The 19829-nt window shown below is 30.8% G+C and overlaps 1 protein-coding gene across 1 annotated transcript in view; it reads right to left on the bottom strand.

Moving 5' to 3' along the window:
* The window catches only part of LOC148311163 (uncharacterized), a 108012-nt gene extending 88445 nt beyond the window's left edge, over positions 1-19567 (bottom strand). Inside the window, exons 1-3 of the mRNA XM_088257111.1 lie at positions 19520-19567; positions 14413-14586; positions 2231-2379 (exon numbers count right to left, since the gene is read on the bottom strand). Of these exons, the coding sequence (XP_088113237.1) occupies positions 2231-2379; positions 14413-14586; positions 19520-19567 (371 nt within the window). The remainder of the gene's footprint in view (positions 1-2230; positions 2380-14412; positions 14587-19519) is intronic.
* Positions 19568-19829: the final 262 nt, after the last annotated feature.

Here is a 19829-nt window from a genome sequence, read left to right on the forward strand (position 1 = left end):
CGAATATGTTGTTTTATACGTATGATTATCAATATATATCATTAGACACAAAGCATATGATTATGAACATGTGCTATTCACATAAGTTGCTTGTTGAGCTTTAGTTACTAGAATCTGGAGGATTAATTTATACATGTGTTGTATTCAGCTAGGGATCGAGTGAGAGCCTCATACTGGTGAACAGGATCATCAATCAACGGAATTTAACTTAATAAGGGCGGTTTTGCTGAACGCTAACTCGTTTACCGAATATATTTCGCATATTGAAAACAACTAAATGGCATCTCTTCGTTAAATGCAGCCGAAACAGTAAATTAACTTTTTTTATGCGACTTAATATTTGTTATTATTTTGGCGAATGTTAGTGGGAAAAGAAGCAGAGGAAAACCGAGAAAAACATGGCACGATCAGGTATACCAAATACTTGAATGTGGTCACGTTAGGAGTCATAACAATCGGCGGGTATGTATGAGGAGATGCATGAACGTGGAAGAGGCGAAGAAGGTTTGCAAGGACAGAGTGGTGTGGCGCTCTATTCTCTCTGCCTACCCCTGTTAGTTAGTTAGTTAATATTTGTTCCAGTATGGAAAATTTTGTTCCGCTTCCGAACTATTTATATAGGGTATTTTTTTAGAAGTCCGGTTTTCAAACTGGCATCGTTATTTTAACAGACTGTTAATCCGACAGTTGACAGTTGATTTGTAGTCAGTACGTTTTGCCATTTTACCATGACTAGACTAAATGATTACTATGCAGGTCATAGACTCGGTGAATGGGCAAAAAACAATATTCAGCTTGATCCTCTTTTTCAACACATAATTTTGTTCACCGATGAGACACATTTTTGGTTATATGGCAATATCAATAAGCAAATTGCTGAATTTGGAGTGAAAAAAGCCTTTGTCGAGACGCCTTTACATCCATTAAAAGTCACTGTTTGGTGTGCCTTATGGGCAGGTGGAACCATTGGCCCATATTTTTTAAAAACGATGCCGGCCAGAATGTAACGTTCAATGGAGAGCGTTACAGAACCATGACAACTGACTTCTTTGTACCTCAGTTGAATGGCATTGATATAACAGAGCTGTGATTTCAACAAGATGGCGCAACAAGGCGGGTACCACCATCAATTTATTGAAATTTGAATTTGTATACCTCTTAAAAAAAACACCCTATACTTGCTTCCAGCAGAGCTTACAAATCATAATTAACACACTTTGTGGAAACGTACATAGAACAAAACATACACTAAACATACATACGAACATAGATCCAAAAGAGGTATGTGTTAGGTTTTGCTTGATATGTTTCTAAAAGGGTCAAAATGACCAAAAGGGTCAAAAGAACTTTGATAATTATACAATAAAGTTTTACAACCTGCTCCCTTTATCCATATAGTCATTAAAATCTAATATAAAAGAGCTGTTCATAAATGTATAAAGGAGGTGGGTAGATCTGAAATATATCGCGTTGTTCGGCCATGTCCATATTTGATTGCATGTCATACACAATTTACTTTCATATAGTTTAGTATTGTAAAATGTGCCCTCGGCACGGGTCAACTCAGTGAGTGCAAATTTTTGTTTCTTGTACACCAATACATTTTTCTCGACATATATTTGATTTTCTAAATGCACTCTTATAGGGTTTAATTTTTTGAATACGACTAGTTTAAAATTAATTAAATTTTATATAAACAAATTAAATATTTTCTCAGTTCCAGATTGTTGGAATGTACAGGGTGGCTCAAAATTAAAAACCGTATCAGAAGATGTTATAATTTTTGCAAATGGCGTCGTACGTCAGATTTGATATTTGTGAACAAGACAGCTGCAGTATACAAATAAATTAATAAAATGGGCACAAATATGTATCAATTACTGGCGGCAGCCACTTGACGGATATCATATTTTCCACTTAACAAAAAAAAGTGTAAAGGTCCAAATAACGATTTCCATCACTCAAAAACTTTTTTATTTATTTCGTAAAAAAGTAATTCAAACACAAAATTTGATGACAAATTATGCGTCACTCTAAATTTTTTTGTATACTGCAGCTGTTTACAATCCAAAAGTCAAATATGATTGACGTACGAAGTCATTTGCAAAAATTAAAACATCTTCCAATAGGGTGGTTAATTTTGCTACACCCAGTAATCCACTGACAGTGGCCAGGTAAATTAAGAACGTTCCTAGAAGAGTATAGATTATTTTTAGAGCGATCTACTTACACTGAGAAGTTGATGACGACCCTTTGCACTTGGGCCAGGCGACACCATGCTGCAGCAGCCAAGCACCCTGCTAGCAAGGCGCTGAGTACTAAACACCGCCAGTTGCCTTCCCTCCTTAGTACTCCTCCCAAAGATTGCTGCCTCGGACGCTAAAAAAGGAAAAATTATCAACTTTTTGCTATGAAGAAAAATGACGCCCTAATGGTGTGGAAAATTCTTCTCAATATTTTTAGTGTCTTTAAATATTTGTTCACAAATATAGGAAAATATATTTGTCCACTTAGGAGTCGTTTTTATTGATATCTTAACGTAAATAAATATTTATTTTTAAACCCTTATCCGCATCCAATGGTGCATAGGGCACTGCATCATATAAACGTAGTGTTATCTTGATAAATTAACACATGAGCACTAGTCCAGGGTAATATTATAAATAATATAAATATAAGAGTTAAAAAATCACTTTTATTTATTTGACCCCTTGGGAATTGAACCCGAGACATCCAGCATGGTAGCCAAACTCGTTAATTACTACACTATAGAAGTGAACAACAAAGAATGTATATTGTCTTGTTATGGTCCCGTGGTTAGTGCCTAAGCGGCTCATTATTAGAAATATATATCAAATTTTGGTAAAGTGGGTTCGAACCGAGAAAGTCTGAATTAAGAGGTCGCAGACTCATAATTCAGAGTTTCTCGGTTCGAACCCACTCTACCAAAATTTGATATCTATTTCTAATAATGAGCCGCTTAGGCTCACAGAAATGGTAATAAATTGAAATGTTTGTGTTAATTATAAAAACACAATTATTTATCTTTTTAGAAATATTTATATATTCTATAATATTTTGTATTAAAAAAATCATATTTTTTACTTTGAGGTATAAATCACATGAAATTAATTATGGAGTATTTACACATAAAATCTAGTGGTCAGTTAAAATTCTAATTTTAGCTTTTATTGTATGACACAAATAATATAATTTTCATTTTCGTCAATAAATTAATGTTTATTAAAATTATTTTATCAATGCGGTAAGGGTAGCATTACTTTTATTCTGTTATTTAACCGCTAGTAAATCTTGGATTTTAAGCCTCGGTTATTATACAGTAGAATATATAAGTATATTAAATCAACATTATATCGTTTCATTTCATTACGGTTCAGATATTAAACACAATAAATTATTGAAATTTCGGAGTCTGCTATTCTATGATATCGTGCGTGTAAAATATGTACACCCTTTGAAGTAGTAATAATGTCTGATGGAGATATAGAATACAGCCCTTGTGAGAATTAATCTAATTTTGCTTTTCAACACAAAGCACGTTTCGACAGGAGCGGCGTGCCAATTAATGGCCCGTGTGCTTTTTTGTCCTTATTTTCTTTTGTTAAAACATCGATCCTTCGCATAATAAAACAGTTATACTAATTTGAATACTGGCGAGATTTATCATTTTTTGTTATTCGCGAAGCATGAAAATGGCATCATTCATTTTTAACAATCGTAAAAACATTGTTTTTTATCACAGTTGGCTGCCAATCAATTGATATAAAAAAAATCATGTAATTCTCAGAATTGAAGCAAATGATGAGGAATAATTTTTTCCATTTATTTATCAAAATAATACAGTTTTTTTACATGTATTTTTTTAAATTATATATTTCAAGAATCGTGGACGGTGAACAGACATACTATAAGAATGATCCTGTAAAGTAAAATATAAGATTTATTATTTTTTAACGATATCCTGTCTTGATCCTTGTTCTTTTCAAAATTTCAAGATTAAAATAAAGTCTGAAATTGAACTGAAGAATTCAACTCATGCTTTTATTTAAAAATAATAATAAAAGCCAATGTAGTATTGGCATTTTTTTTATTATTTTTATGTATGTGATGAATTTTCCAACCTTAAAAATGTTTTAAATTATTTAGTATTCTTGGATTATATATATATATATATATATATATATATATATATATATATATATATATATATATATATATATATATATATATATATATATATATATATATATATATATATATATATTTATATATAAATATATATATATATATATATATATATATATATATATATATATATATATATATATATATATATATATATATATATATATATATATATATATATATATATATATATATATATATAACGTGGTAATATTTTTCTTTTGTAAATTGGGTGTAAATAATATGTAAAGTGGGTGTATAATAATAAAATAAACAATGTGTTGCTTTGTAATTAAAGAAACGACAATAAAAGTTTATTCTCAATTAATCTTTACAATAATTTTTATATCCATCTGATTCTGACAGTTAATAATATTATATTTTTTCTATCGGATCTCTTTTGTTTAATTCTGTGCGACGCATGCGACATCTGGTGGTAGAACTGTTTTATGTGGGTACTATTTGTAAGTACTTAATAAAATGTATAGGTAGGTACCTAGTTATTTTATTACATATATATATATATATATATATATATATATATATATATATATATATATATATATATATATATATATATATATATATATATATACTTAAAGCGCCTTTAAAAAAAAAGGCCCCGGAAGTCACTGAAAGAATTTCTAATATCATTTAAAATATTCATTACAATACCATGTTTTTTTTTGACGAATGATATAAATAAAGATTTAATTACGTAAGCACAAACATTGTTTCATCTCATTGATTTTAAAAATAATAAAAAAATCATATTTGTGTGTGTGTGTGTGCGTAAACGTTTATATATACATATGTTCGCAAGCAACGAGAAAACACGTATTTTTATATCATAAAATTTAATGAAATCCGTATGCCCTGAACAAACAAAATACATATTAAGGGAAAACGATAACATTCTCGAATTAATTCTTTGATGTCAAACTTTTTTATGATTTTATCATGTTCAAAGGTTTATCACGTTTGATAAAATATATTTACATGAACGATTATGAAAGGTACATGCAGAATTATATTTCCCCTTATAAATACTCGTGCGTGTATAGAAAATAAATTAGTTTCATGCGGAAAAAGATATTTAAAAAATAAATTTGTAATTGATCAAATGAAACTGTTTTCAAATAATGAAAAATACTACAATTTAGGTTATATATGAAACATATGAAACTGATGATTTGAATAAAAATGTAAAAATATTAAATGAGAAAAAGTTTTTTAAATTTCAAAAAGCTCAAAGTACCGGGGTAAATACGGACAGCGCAACCGATCCCTTGGAGCGCCGCGCGCCGGCCGAGTACCTACTGATGGAAATAATGACTTACTAAAACAAAGCTACCTACATATTTATAACAACGTAAAGTGCAACTTATGCCACTGTGTGCTTATTAAGTAAAGTATATTACATATCGTAACATATAACTAGACTGTCAATTTTACTAAAATATGAAATGACAGCTGTTAAAGCGCAAATAATGGCTTTTCCGTGAACTTGCTCTGGTTGAGGGCTAAAAGTAGTATTAAAAAAAATTCAAACATTTTTCCAACTACCTAACCATCACGCCGCTTCCCCACAGGTGTAGGCAGAGAGAATAGAGCGCCACACCACTCTGTCCTTGCAAACATTCTTCGCCTCTTCCACGTTCATGCATCTCCTCATACATACCCGCCGATTGTTACGACTCCTAACCTGACCATTTTCAAGTATTTGGCATACCTGATCGTGCCATGTTTTTCTCGGTCTTCCTCTGCTTCTTTTCCCAATAACATTCACCTCATAAATTTGTTTTACCGTTCTTCCCTCACTCATTCGTTCTACATGTCCAAACCATCTGAACACACCTTTTTTTATTTTTCTCGCTATGTGAAATACAAAATGCAACTTTTTAGACCATTTCATTTTTGAATTCGCAAAAAAGCGTTATCGGCCCACCCTTTACTATACGGGATTATTTTTATATTACGTATGTTCGGCGTATTTTTATTGAAATATAAAAATAAAAATAAAACGTGGATTCGAATAAAAATACATGTACAACATTTTAAGTGTGTCCAAATACTTGTTCATTTCCAATTATAAGAGTTATTTTTCATATTATTTTTTGACATGCAAGAATTTGAGTAGTGTGGTTGTCAATAATGGGTAGAATTGGTGAATGTTACACGTGTGTGAAGTGATCACTTAAACCAGCCTATGACGGTCGTCAGCCCCGTAAATGCCCAGACTTCCATATTTTTTGTCATCTGTGATGAGATGTCAAAAATTAATATGAAAAATACATGTATTCGCTATTTGAATTTATTGATTGATAAAACTAAATACTAGCCAATAAGTCTAAGTGAGAGTAAGGTTTTAATAAACTTGTTGCTAAATTCTCAAAGCTTTTTGCAAAAAAAAGCTTTCACATTCTTAATGTGAATAACGTATGTTTATTTTACCTTCGTGTGTTACGTTAGCATGTTTTTAGTACCTACTCAAAGTTATGATAGAAATAATGAGTAAATTTAATAAAGTCTCTTTTTCAACGACGAACTTCTGAAGCAACTCTTCTTTGATGTCCTAATTTCAACTTTATTATCCTTAACTAGAGCTGTGTGGAACATACACGACATCTACATTTTATAAAGATTGAAAAAGGATATTTTCAGTAAAAAAAACAGGATTTTTTATGGAGTAGAACCGGTTGAACGACCGAAAGCAGTACAGGGTGGTTTAGGCATAGAGTGTAAGTTTCAAGAGAGTTAATAATCAATAAAAAAGGATACGTTTTCCGGTCCTTACAGTAGTTCATCTTTATAGCGTAAAATATAAACATCTTCAAAATCCAAGAATTTGAAGAGCAAGGCTGATCACCTTTCCCTCATTAAATCAATAATTAAGCTAACACTAAGTCTATTAAATATAGTGCCTTATGCACCATCTGGGTACAGATAAGGATTAAAGAAAAACAAGATGTCGTGATTTTTACATATATTTATGTAACAACAAAGAATCGAGACCTTATACGACTGTCAAAAATATCTCTTTACACACGTGAAATAACTTTTGACTAACCCTTTAGGGAACTGCATCGTATTAACGCAGTGTTATCTTGATCGTTACTTACAAGGTGATTAATCCTGCGCTTTAGATACCAGTCCAAGGTTATATTCAAATAAATATTATAGTGAAAAATCATTGATAATTATTTTGACCCCCTCCCCCTGGAACCGAAACTAGAGCCTCTAATACGGTAGGAAAATGCGCTATCTATTGAAACGCACACTGGTGTTTCAGGTATGAAATCATTAATTTTGTAAATTTTAATGGCAAATGACGTTTATTAGGTCAAACACATTACTGTAATTGGTATACATGTCAACTTTCATGGAGTAAGATCCTTCGATCGCTTAACTCAAATTATTTTAATCAAGGCAAGTCCTTCAAATTTCAAAGATGTCACTCGAAACTCACAAACGAATTGGTGTATACTTATGAATAGTTGGGCCTGCTGATACATAGATTTGAGATACGATTTTCAGCACAAAAGGACTCCGTTTACACAAAGTTCCGTGAAGCGTAGGTCTGATAACTTTACGAGTAGGTATTTACATCAAATTAATTTAAGATGGCCGAAACTTTGTTGAATTAAGCGCAGTCAATTAAAGTGATAACTACGTTCGAACGAAGCATGGGTTCAAGAATAATTGGTATGTCAGACAAAAGACTAATTTTTCACTTAGTGATTATATGAACAGGCGCTTTATACGTAAAAAGACATCCAGGTTTTTTCATTCATTTTTAGTTTTCTATCAAAAATTTTGAAACACACTGTAAAGATTGCGTAAATTTAAGGTTTTATTTTGTACAAATAATTAAAAACAAAAGTCATATTCCATAAACTGTGTAAATTATAATTGAATGCAATTATTTACCATGTTTATTTATAGAAAATATAAATGATTCAAACATTATGGGTGTGTCCAAAATCTTGTTTAAAATCTGGGTTTCTACAATTATTAGTTACTTATTAAAAATTACTTAGGAGTTATTTTTATTTGCTAGATACCACTCTTTCCTAAAATCTATTATAACACTACTTCGATACATTCCGCATCATTTTATAAACATAAACACAGTATATAAAGCTAAGTCTAAGTTTTAGAGTTGTGTCTTTGGGACGTTGAAAAATGAAGAAAGGGTAGGAGCTGTTTCTTAATTTTTATTTATTTTATATCAGTGGGAATAAAGACAATATGGGGGAGTCTTCAATCATTTTTATTTTGTTAATTACGGGTTTATTATTATTAATTTTTTTTATAAATTTCAATTGTTATTGTCATATTGTTGATTGTGAGTTTATTATTATTTAGGAATATATTTTGTTTTTATGAATTCTTCTTGTTCAGCCCATCCCATCAGCAGGAGCGTACATTCCATATAGACAGAAAAGCAGTGCCTATCCTAACTTACCTGCTTGATATATAAAAGCGATACCAGTACCTACTCTACCTTACTAAGTAGTACCTAGCTTACCTTACAACCTACCCTCACTTATTCTCTGTGCGCGCTTCTAAGTCATAAACTCGCTAGTTTTAATTTATGTATTAATTTTAAAACAAACACAGATTTTTTGAGTCTAGTGAGTTGTATTTTATTAACAAAAACATATAAAAATATTTTGTATTGTGACAATTGTTTCGCCTTATTAGGGCGTTATTAAACGAATGTCCAAATACGAAAAAATTGTCACAATATTGATTTGTTATGTGTTTTTGTTAATAAAATACAACTCAGTAGATTTAAAAAAATCTGTGTTTGATTTAAAATTAATACATAAATTAAAATGGAGTTCTACAAATTAAACGCCAAATCAATAAATAAAAAATGTAGTTTTAATTCCATGATCCCATGAAAAAGTGTCAATTTTAATGTTAAAAATTTAAAAGAAGAAAAAATAATACTTGTTACTATAGGAATGGTGAACCTCAACCACTTAACCCCTTTAAAACCGCCTTATACAATGTCCGCCTTCATAGAGTAATGGTCAGCATGCTCGGCTACCGTTCTGGAGGTCCCGGGTTCGATTCCGAAGGGGGGTAAAATAAATATAAGTGTTTTTTTCACTGTCATATTTATTCAATATTACCCTGGAATGGTACCTGAAGCGGAGGGCTGATCACCTTTCCTTCATGTGTAAACGATCAAGATAACACTGCGTTTATATGACGCAGTGCCCTATGCACCATTGGGGTGTGGATAAGGGTTTTATTATTTATTATTTATTATTATTATACAAAGCGTAATATTTTCCCAAAAATGTTGGAAATATTAAATTACAACCGAATGGGTAATCTGGTTAGTTGGTTTGTCCGTGACAGTGTCTATTTGTGTCCCTAGATCCTTTGAGTGGCACTCAAGTGTAACTAACAAGGTTTGACGCGAAACAGGTTAGAAACAAGATGGTGTGGGGTGGGGGGAGGGATGGTGGAACACGGGGATGATAAGGGTGTTAAGAGGTGATCAGAAATGAAAACAGCAGCACGCTTGGCCACCGTTCAGGAGGTCCCGGGTTCGATTCTCAGAGGGGGTCAAATAAATATTTTTGACCTCTATACATATATATATATATATATATATATATATATATATATATATATATATATATATATATATATATATATATACCGTAAAGTGGGTATACATTGCACCAAAATACTGCATTTTTTCAAAAAATTGTCTATTCAGATCAGGTTTTTTACTTTTTCTGAGGTTTCAACTATTGCAATGTAATAACACAAATACCTGTAACATGTCTGATACATTTTTAAATTTTTATCTATTTTGCCTGTATTTTTTTTTTATATTTATATTTTGGTGCAAAGTATCCCGGGGTAAAGTACAACTTTGCACCATGATATTTTCTCTACACTTTTCGTACTAGAATCCAAATTGATGCAAAGTAAAGGCTATCCTACAAGTTTCGTTGCACCTTATGAAGGGTTTTGGCTCATAGTTCGCTAAATGCAGATATAATATTGTATAATTATGGAAAAATAAGACACTTGATAAAAAAAAAATAAAAAAAATATTGAAAAATTTAACAAAAATGATCTTTTTTTCCAATACTGAAGGTTCAAAATTATATAAAATAAAAGGTGGATATTAAAACATATCGTGCTACATAGGTAATAGGAATTAAAATTAAATTAGGTCTAAATATGGTCAAGTTCCGGGACGGTAAAGAAACCTCTTTTGGATTGCATTTTCGGTTCTTTTATGGAACCCACTACATCCTTCCAAGAATATTGAAGAAAGTCATCCTTCATCAGCCACTTCCACGATTTGAGACTCTCCTGCATAGATTTAACAGCTCTGTCTTTCTTTATTTCCAAAATCTGTCCCGGAAATTTTTCTCCTTCATAATGAAATACAACATATTCTCCCACTTTCTTTTTTACTGGTCCTAATAAAACGGAAGAACAAATACGATAACTGGTTTCAGTCATCGTTTTTGTTCTTCTCCCTCATCCTCAAAGCTTTCGTGTGAACTATTATCAGTTAATGCTAAATATGCTGGAAGTTTCGATGCGGAAGATGGGATCATTGATGTAGTTGGTTCAGGTAGCATTTGTGTCTCGTCAACGTTCATTTCGACATTTGGATCGTGAGCAATGCTCTTACCTGGTTCTATCGGTATCGTTTTCCTGCGTTTTAAGACTGAATTCTTTGGGTTGAATCTGTTTTCTTCCAAAAACTGTTGAAAACTTTGGCGCACGTCATCGTCGTACGCTTTTAATGGCAACCGATTAAGCAACTGACTAGTTTTAGCAACAGTCAAGGTTTTATGTCTTTGCAAAAATGATCTTATCCATTCAGAGCCTGGTACGTTGTTCTTTAATATTCGTATTCTTCTGCCAAATCTATCCAAATAGGCTATAAGAATGTAGCGAATGTTAAAAACACTCACTGGGAAACCGTACCCACTCATGTCTACTATGCAGTTTACGAAGGATTGCTCTTCGCCCTTGTCACATATCGGAGGTCCTTTGAGCTTATAGTTGATCGTCCTTCTGGGGATTTTAAAATTTCTTCAGCCTTTCTTTGACTGATTGTACCATTTCGAATGGCCTCCAAACACTGCTCCACTCTCTTCGGTGTAAAATCGCAGTATCGTCTGGCATAAGGCCGCTGTTTGTGTGTTCTTGAGATTTTTGAAAAAAATATACCATCAGGAATTAAGTAAGTACACAAAACCTATACATATTTAGCAAAAATGTCAAGTTGTATTAGCCGTTTTAAGACTTTTCATCAAATTAATTAACTATGGCCTTTTGTGGATACTTTGCACCTGGTGCAATGTTACCCCAAATGTGGTCAATACAAGTCAGTTCTTAAAAAAATATTATTTTTACATAAACTTGACAACGTAACTAAAAAATACAGCATTTGAGAAAAGCAGGGCTTACCTACCTACGATTTAGAGACCACTCACTTATTGTAACTTGTTTCAGTATACTGATTACACTGGATTTTTTCGGACACAATTTTCAGATAGAAAACTTTCTTTACATTCGGACAGGAAAAACGCATTGAAGCAATAGCGACCGACTGTTACTTCTGTAAACCAAAAAGTAGATTGAAGTGCCATCTATCAGAAACAAAAGAAAGTAGAATGAAAAATGACATGTATCAGAGATGACCAGCTCCACAATTTCTTTACAGAAGGTGGTGCAAAGTATCACCAATGGTGCAAAGTATACCCACTTTACGGTATATATATATATATATATATATATATATATATATATATATATATATATATATATATATATATATAACGTGGTAATATTTTCCTTTTGAAAATTAAGTGTAAATAATATGTAAAGTGGGTGTATAATAATAAAATAAACAATGTGTTGCTTTGTAATTAAAGTTCATTCCTAATTCATCTTTATAATAATTTTTATATCCATCTATCTATCTATCTATCTGATTCTGACAGTTAATAATATTATCGGAAGTCTTTTGTTTTATTCTGAGCGACGCATGCGGCATCTGGTGGTAGAACTGTTTTATGTAGGTACTTTTTGTAAGTACTTAATAAAATGTATAGGTAGGTACCTAGGTATTTTATTACATCTCCCCCCTTGGGGATGAAAATTCATAGTAAAATTTTCACTCGTCCTCCGGATCATCTTCTTGTAGTGAAGGGACTGGTATAAGTTTAGTGATATGATAAAGTTTTTATTTTTATTTTTTCCTCCTATCTTTTTTCCTTCTTTTTTTTTCTTTCTTTTTTTCTTTCTTTTTTGTATTTTTTTTTTCTTCTTGACCCTTTTAAAGTAGACACAGTTTTTCTCAATCCATTTGTTTTTTTCTTTTGAATTCCTTCATTTTTATTCAGATCTCTTAAAGTATCTTCTAATATAACCAAATGTACAACTTTTAATTGTTCATCTGCATTTTTATTCGATTCTAAAACTGGATTCCGGCTTAGACAATCTACTTCTAAATTCTTCTTTCCTGGAGTATATTTTATTTCATCTTTCGTAGAAGTTTTTTCTACTTTATTTTTATTTTCATTTTTCAAGCACTGTTTCTGTGTTATTTGTATGTCTTCATTTTTATTCTGATCTTTTGAAATATCTTCTAATTTAACCAAATTTACAACTTTTAATTGTTCATCTGCATTTTCATTCGATTTTAATACTGGATTCCTGCTTAGACAATCTACTTCTAAATTCTTCTTTCCTGGAGTATATTTTATTTTATCTTTCGTAGAAGCTTTTTCTACTTTATTTTTATTTTCATTTTTCAAGCACTGTTTCTGTGTTATTTGTATGTCTTCATTTTTATTCTGATCTTTTAAAATATCTTCTAATTTAACCAAATTTACAACTTTTAATTGTTCATTTGCATTTTCCTTCGATTCTAATACTGGATTCCTGCTCATACAATCTGCTTCGAAATTCTTCTTTTCTGGAGTATATTTTATTTTATATTTTGTAGAAATTTTTTCCACATTATTTTTATTTTCATTCTTCAAGCACTGTTTCTGTGTGATTTGTAAATCTTCATTTTTATTATTAATCTTATCATCGTCCTTTGTTTTAAACCAGCATGTTGCTTCAGGGTGATATCGAGTTCCCTTATTTAATTTTTCACAAATCTTACATGGACTTTTATCTTTAATTTTATCACTAGTTCTTAGATTTCCACGTCTTCTTTGATTATCTTCTAATCGTTTTCTTTGATCATCTTCTAATTTTTCTCTCTCACTCCGAACATATTGTAGTAATTGTTTTAATACATCTAATGTTTCATAATCCATTTCCATTTAACAAAATTGTCGTTTTATAACGTGGTAATATTTTCCTTTTGAAAATTAAGTGTAAATAATATGTAAAGTGGGTGTATAATAATAAAATAAACAATGTGTTGCTTTGTAATTAAAGTTCATTCCTAATTCATCTTTATAATAATTTTTATATCCATCTATCTATCTATCTATCTGATTCTGACAGTTAATAATATTATCGGAAGTCTTTTGTTTTATTCTGAGCGACGCATGCGGCATCTGGTGGTAGAACTGTTTTATGTAGGTACTTTTTGTAAGTACTTAATAAAATGTATAGGTAGGTACCTAGGTATTTTATTACATATATATATATATATATATATATATATATATATATATTTTTTTTTTTAAATACCAATTTTTGGCAAATTATAAAATTACAAAGCCAATTAGTATTCCATCCAAAAAAGTTTAAATAATGGTTTTATAAATCGGAAACTCGAAAAATATATTTAAAAAAACATAAAATTATTTATCAACAAAAAGTTTTAAAAAATATAACACATACTTACTCATGACTTTAAATCAGCAGGAATACATATGTAAAAATACAATGCATTTGAAACCATCCATATAACGGATATTTCAATCTAATTTTTCTCTTATTTATACGAAATGTAGTCACAGTGGATAATTTAATGGTTTAAAAAAAAAAATTCAATTACTGCAAACATTATTAGTGTGGATTAATGCACATCTCACGTCACTAAAAAACTCACACTTATTTACTGAATTTGATATTCCAGGATGATATTTATTATTATTATTTTTTAAGTTAATGTAAAATAAATATTTTTTAGCTGCAAATTTAAATGACAGTAAAGAACGCTTCCCACGAAGTTCTAATCACCACCTGGACCGCGAAGGGGTGTGCTTGTGACGTCAGTTCCGCCCGTGACAGGAATTGATTAACAGAATTGGGCGAGGCTTCGATGGAAACATCAATCAACACCCTTAGGATTGTCCGAACAGTTTTAAGTTGAGAGAGAATGATAGCTTTCGCGTGAGAAGCATTTTGTTCTATCTATTTTGAGGACGTTAACTGAAAATTCAGTCTAGTGGTTATTTGTGTGTAAAAGACATTTGAGAAAAATAATGAAATGAGAAAATGTACTATTTCCCAGCAAAAGCAGTATATTTTTAACTTCATATTTACCCGCTACAGGGCAGAAAGTGCTGTTTTTGCATTTTGAAGAAAAGTTTTTTTTAAATTTTTTTTTTCAATACGCTAAATAATTTCAAAAGGAGAAAAAACATTCAGGATTTAGATTTGTTGCATAGTAAAAAGTCCAGTAAGTGGCTTGATATATTTTTTAATACATTGCATTATATTTTTAAGCTTTCGCATGAAAAATATATTTTTTTTATTTATGACGTTCTTGAAAGGAGTGATCGATATGTCTGTGAATGTGGAATTTATAATTGATTTAATAATTTCTTGAATCGCAATGTTTTTCGCAAATACTTTGCGGTACATTTTATAAACATCACAAAACAAAACTAGAACTTTTAATTTAACCACTTTTTAATGGTTATTTTTCTCCAACATTATTTTTTAATGTTTACATGGTTTACAATTTATATTTTTTATTACTATCGTTTGTTTACTCTCTCTCACTATCTGCTCTTATGTAGATAATTTTTTATTATTGTTATAATGTATTTTCTTTGTAAGAGCCAAAATCACTCTCAAACGATTGGATGCTTATAAAAAAGAAAAGGCTGAAAAGTGTTATTAAAACGACAAATAAACATAAAATGTTTTTTTAACCAATTACTTTTTTTTTATTAATGTATCCATTTTTAAAACTCGTATAACATCCAATTTGTGAATAAAAATTTATATTTGGTACACTTAAAGTAATGAAATAATAAATATATAAAAATAAAATTCCCAAAAGAATTCCATAAAACACGCTCTCAATTGTGTAAAAAATATGCATGAACAATGTACGTACAAAGGTACGGTTTCCTTTCATTACATGTAACGGGTGACTAAAATTAATCTTTCTATCAGAAGATGTTTAAAAATGTTAAAATACTTGTTCACAAAACTTGGATTATCTCCAATTACAGGAGTTATTTTCATATTATTTTTTAACATCTCATCAAAGATGAAGAAGAATATGGAAGTCTGGGCATTTACGGGGCTGACGACCGTCATAGGCTGGTTTAAGTGTTCACTTTACACACGTGTAACATTCACCAATTCTACCCATTATTGATGTCTCTAGTGAAGTTCTAGTGATTCAAGAACAAGGTTTCTAAATTAGTTCATATATATATGTAGAACTTCCAAGAATTTGAGTAGTGTGGTTGTCAATAATGGGTAGAATTGGTGAATGTTACACGTGTGTAAAGTGATCACTTAAACCAGCCTATGACGGTCGTCAGCCCCGTAAATGCCCAGACTTCCATATTCTTCTTCATCTTTTATGAGATGTTAAAAAATAATATATTTATGCCCGTTTAATATATTTTTTTGCATACTGCAGCTATTTAATTCACAAATGTTTAATATGACTGACGTACGACGCCATTTGCAAAAACTATAGCATCTTTCGACAGGGTTATTAATTTTGCGCCACCCTGCATGTACAACATTTTTACTTTTAGATGAAAATTTAAATATTTTCATGCGTACACAAGTAGTCAAAATGAACGGAATATTAAATTTTTCCGATACGTAAATGATGTTCCTGCGTGTCTGTTAATATCGTAACGCTCTGTCGAATTTCCAAGAATTTCATACATAAGTACAAATATTTTTTTTATCATCCGGCATCAAGCGATTGAATTTTATTACACATACGCTACGGTGATTTGATATTTTATTAGGATAAGCATTTCAACTGGCATTGTATGATTTTCAAAAATTAAAAAATGAATTTTACTTGTTTTGAATATAAAATATCTCATTATTTTTATAAACAAGGTGATGTTAAAGTAATAATATAAAGTTTATGTGCTTTAATTTTATGAAAATGGCGTCAAATATCATTGCAACATACTAGCTAGCTAACTTTCTCGCTGCTTCCCCACAGGGGTAGGCAGAGAGAATAGAACGCCTCACTACTCTGTCTTTGTAAACATTCCTCGCCTCTTCGACTTACACGCATCTCCTCATACATACCCGCAGATAATTTCATTTTTACTGCTAAATTTTAATTTTTTCATATTTTAAAATCATCATCATTTACTTTGTGGTATAGTAATAAAACACTCTCTTAATTATTCATCGTTCTCTTTATATAGCGCATTAATTCCGAAACCGGTACCCATGAAGTAAAATTCATAAAGTGTGTGCGTGCGTGTGCGTGTGTGTGTGTGTGCGTGTGTGTGTGTGTGTGTGTGTGTGTGTGCGTGTTTGTGTTTGTAAAATGCTCAAAGACATCTTTACTGCCTTCCCTTTGATTGCCGTGAAATATTCATAATATATATAAAGATATTCCACTTTATTCAGCTGGAATGCCACGTTCGAGGCATTTTAAATTCAAAATAAATATATCTTTACGGAATCGAATCACTCGTGTGATTGAAACGTAAATAAATCGACATATTTTATTACAATTCTGGAACGGTATTGGTTTTTGGACGGCGAGCATGACGGTTACTCGATATTGTCAAAACGAAAAAGAAGATCGTGTTCGTCAAGTATCACAATTATATGAATTTCTTTGAACACGGCAAAAAAAATCAACAAAACGATTGATTACAAAAAAAGTTGATTTTTTTTTGTGTAAAAATAACTTGAAAGGCGAAAAAACATCTTATAGGTATCGTAAAGTAGTATTATCATACATATTTTTTTAACTATCACTAACGAATAATACATTAAAAAGTTTTGTTTTTCTTCGTACCCTTATCTGTATTCAATGGTACATAAACGATTGCATGGTATTGACATATCGTAGTCATACAGGAGAAAGTGACCAAGTGCATTTTTTACAAAAACGTGATCATTGATTATTTGATATCTTACTAGCTCAATATTGCCCTGAAAAAATCCCTAAGGATTTTAAACTTGGAAGTATAATATATTGACTTGTTAAAAATCACCAACTGCATTGATGTTTATTTTCTTGCCCAGCGAAAGTGACTTAAATGGCCCTCCTGAACATTTAACGTTTTGTTAGTTGGTCACTTTCTCCTGTACGACTACGATATATATCTTGATCATTACTTACATACAGGCAATGTGAGTCTGTCTAGGGTAATATTGAATTAAATATTAGAGTGAAAAGTCATTAATATATATTTATTTTGACCCCCTGTGGAAATCGAACCCGCGGAGTCCAGCACAGTAGTTAACTCACTAACCCCTATACTACGGAAAGGGACAATTTTATAAAATTGGATACAAAAAAGTACAATTACACTTTTTTAAATCAAATTTCCTTATTGCGTTAAACTATATAATTTTTTCTCAAAACGATGAGATTCACATTAAACTGCAAAGTAATAACGATAATTTTTCAACAGTTGCAAGTAAATAAATCAGGTTAAGCGTTTGAGTTTATCAAAGAACCTTTTTAAATAAAATAAAAATTATAAAGCTCGCAAGATTGGCGACAGAATATCGAAATCATTTCATGCTTATCCCCCATATTGGAATATCGAATGTTGTAAATGAACGTTGAAATATTTACATCGATCCATGAATAAATTTGTATCACGAACACCCGTCTTACTTGATTTCTGTAATGGAAAAGACTTACAGGGGAAAGTCAAAAATTATTCTCGCTTCAGCGATGACGCAACTTCAGGTTTGACTCACTGCTTTCTGCTATTGCATGCAGAGTTTGTATTGCAGCAGTCATATCGCTCACTCCTTCAAAAATCGTCAATTTTCAGTTGTGCATGTTTTCGGAATGCCCAGAGAATGTTCTATATCCCAGCAAAAGCGGCATATTTTTAACTTAATATTTACCCGCTACAGGGCAGAAAGCGTTGTTTTTGCAATTTTAAGAAACGGTATTGTTAAATTATTTTTTTAACCATACTAAATATTTTTCAAATTGATAAAAAACCTTCAGGTTTTACCTTAAAAGATCTGTTGCACAGTAAAAAGTTCAAAAAATGGTTGATATTTATTTCTAATACATTGTATTATATTTTTAAACTTTAAAAACGTTCTCCTGAAAAATCAAGTTTTTTGATTTTTGACGTTGTTGAAAGGAGTGAGCGATATGATTGAACTTGAACTTTGACTGTGTCAAAATTTTCTTGTTTATGGCTAATATATAATCATTGCAACGTAATTATGTTTAAACCCAGATAACATTTGAAGTAATTGAATTTTTTTCTTTAAATACGATTTTTATATTGAAAAAATAATATTAATTATTTACATTTCAACATAGATGATGAAGAATATGGTAATATGATATATATATTATGAGAATATGGTATAAGTCTGGGCATTTACGGTGCTTACGACCGTCATAGGCTGGTTTAAGTGATCACTTTACACACGTGTAACATTCACCAATTCTACCCATGATTGACAATAACGCTTCTCAAATTCTTGGAAGTTCTATATATGCAAATATATGATATTTGAAACATAGTGCCTGCATAAAAAAATTTCACTAGAGACATCTATTGGTGAGATGAAAGAAGCTTTTTATTGAGTAGAAACAATTTCATTTGTTTGTGAGATCCGAATCCTGGATTTTACATTAAAAATACTATTTTTACATTAAAAATAATAAAAAATTCAAAATACGAGCCATAAAATTACAATAAAGTTTCCTTTCCTCACATAGTCAATGCTTTGCCTTCATACGTAAGGGTTGGTCCCAAGACTCCAAAGACAAATTAAACTTTCAAAATTTCGAACACTTTAAAATGTTAAGGTGAATCTTATCAGAGACATTGCAGAGTAAAACAAACATATCGCTTAATTTGATCAAGCAATAAAGATATCCCTTTGGGTTAGCTGCTAATAAAATTACCATTAAAATTTGCCCACATGTACGAGGGTTGCTTTCTTTATTAGCCATGTTAACATGTATTTCATGTAAGAATTGGCCTTTGTACGAAGGGTTCAGTAGCTGAGATGAAATTTATGGAATGTGTGGTTAGAAAATTAATTGAAAACGCGAAATAGTACCATTAAAATTGTTGCCGTTGTTTGTAAGCATCGAAAATGCTAATTACTTAAGTTCGTTAGGGGAGTGTTTAGTACATTTAAACATTTTGCCTACTTAACCGTCTGATAATTTGTAAGGATATCTATATAAACGCTAGGTAATTCAATATTAC

Source organism: Brachycentrus maculatus, unplaced genomic scaffold (genome assembly GCF_059751285.1).
Source record: "Brachycentrus maculatus isolate JH-2025_06_01 unplaced genomic scaffold, ASM5975128v1 h1tg000071l, whole genome shotgun sequence".
In the NCBI taxonomy this organism is placed as follows: Eukaryota; Metazoa; Arthropoda; class Insecta; order Trichoptera; family Brachycentridae; genus Brachycentrus; species Brachycentrus maculatus.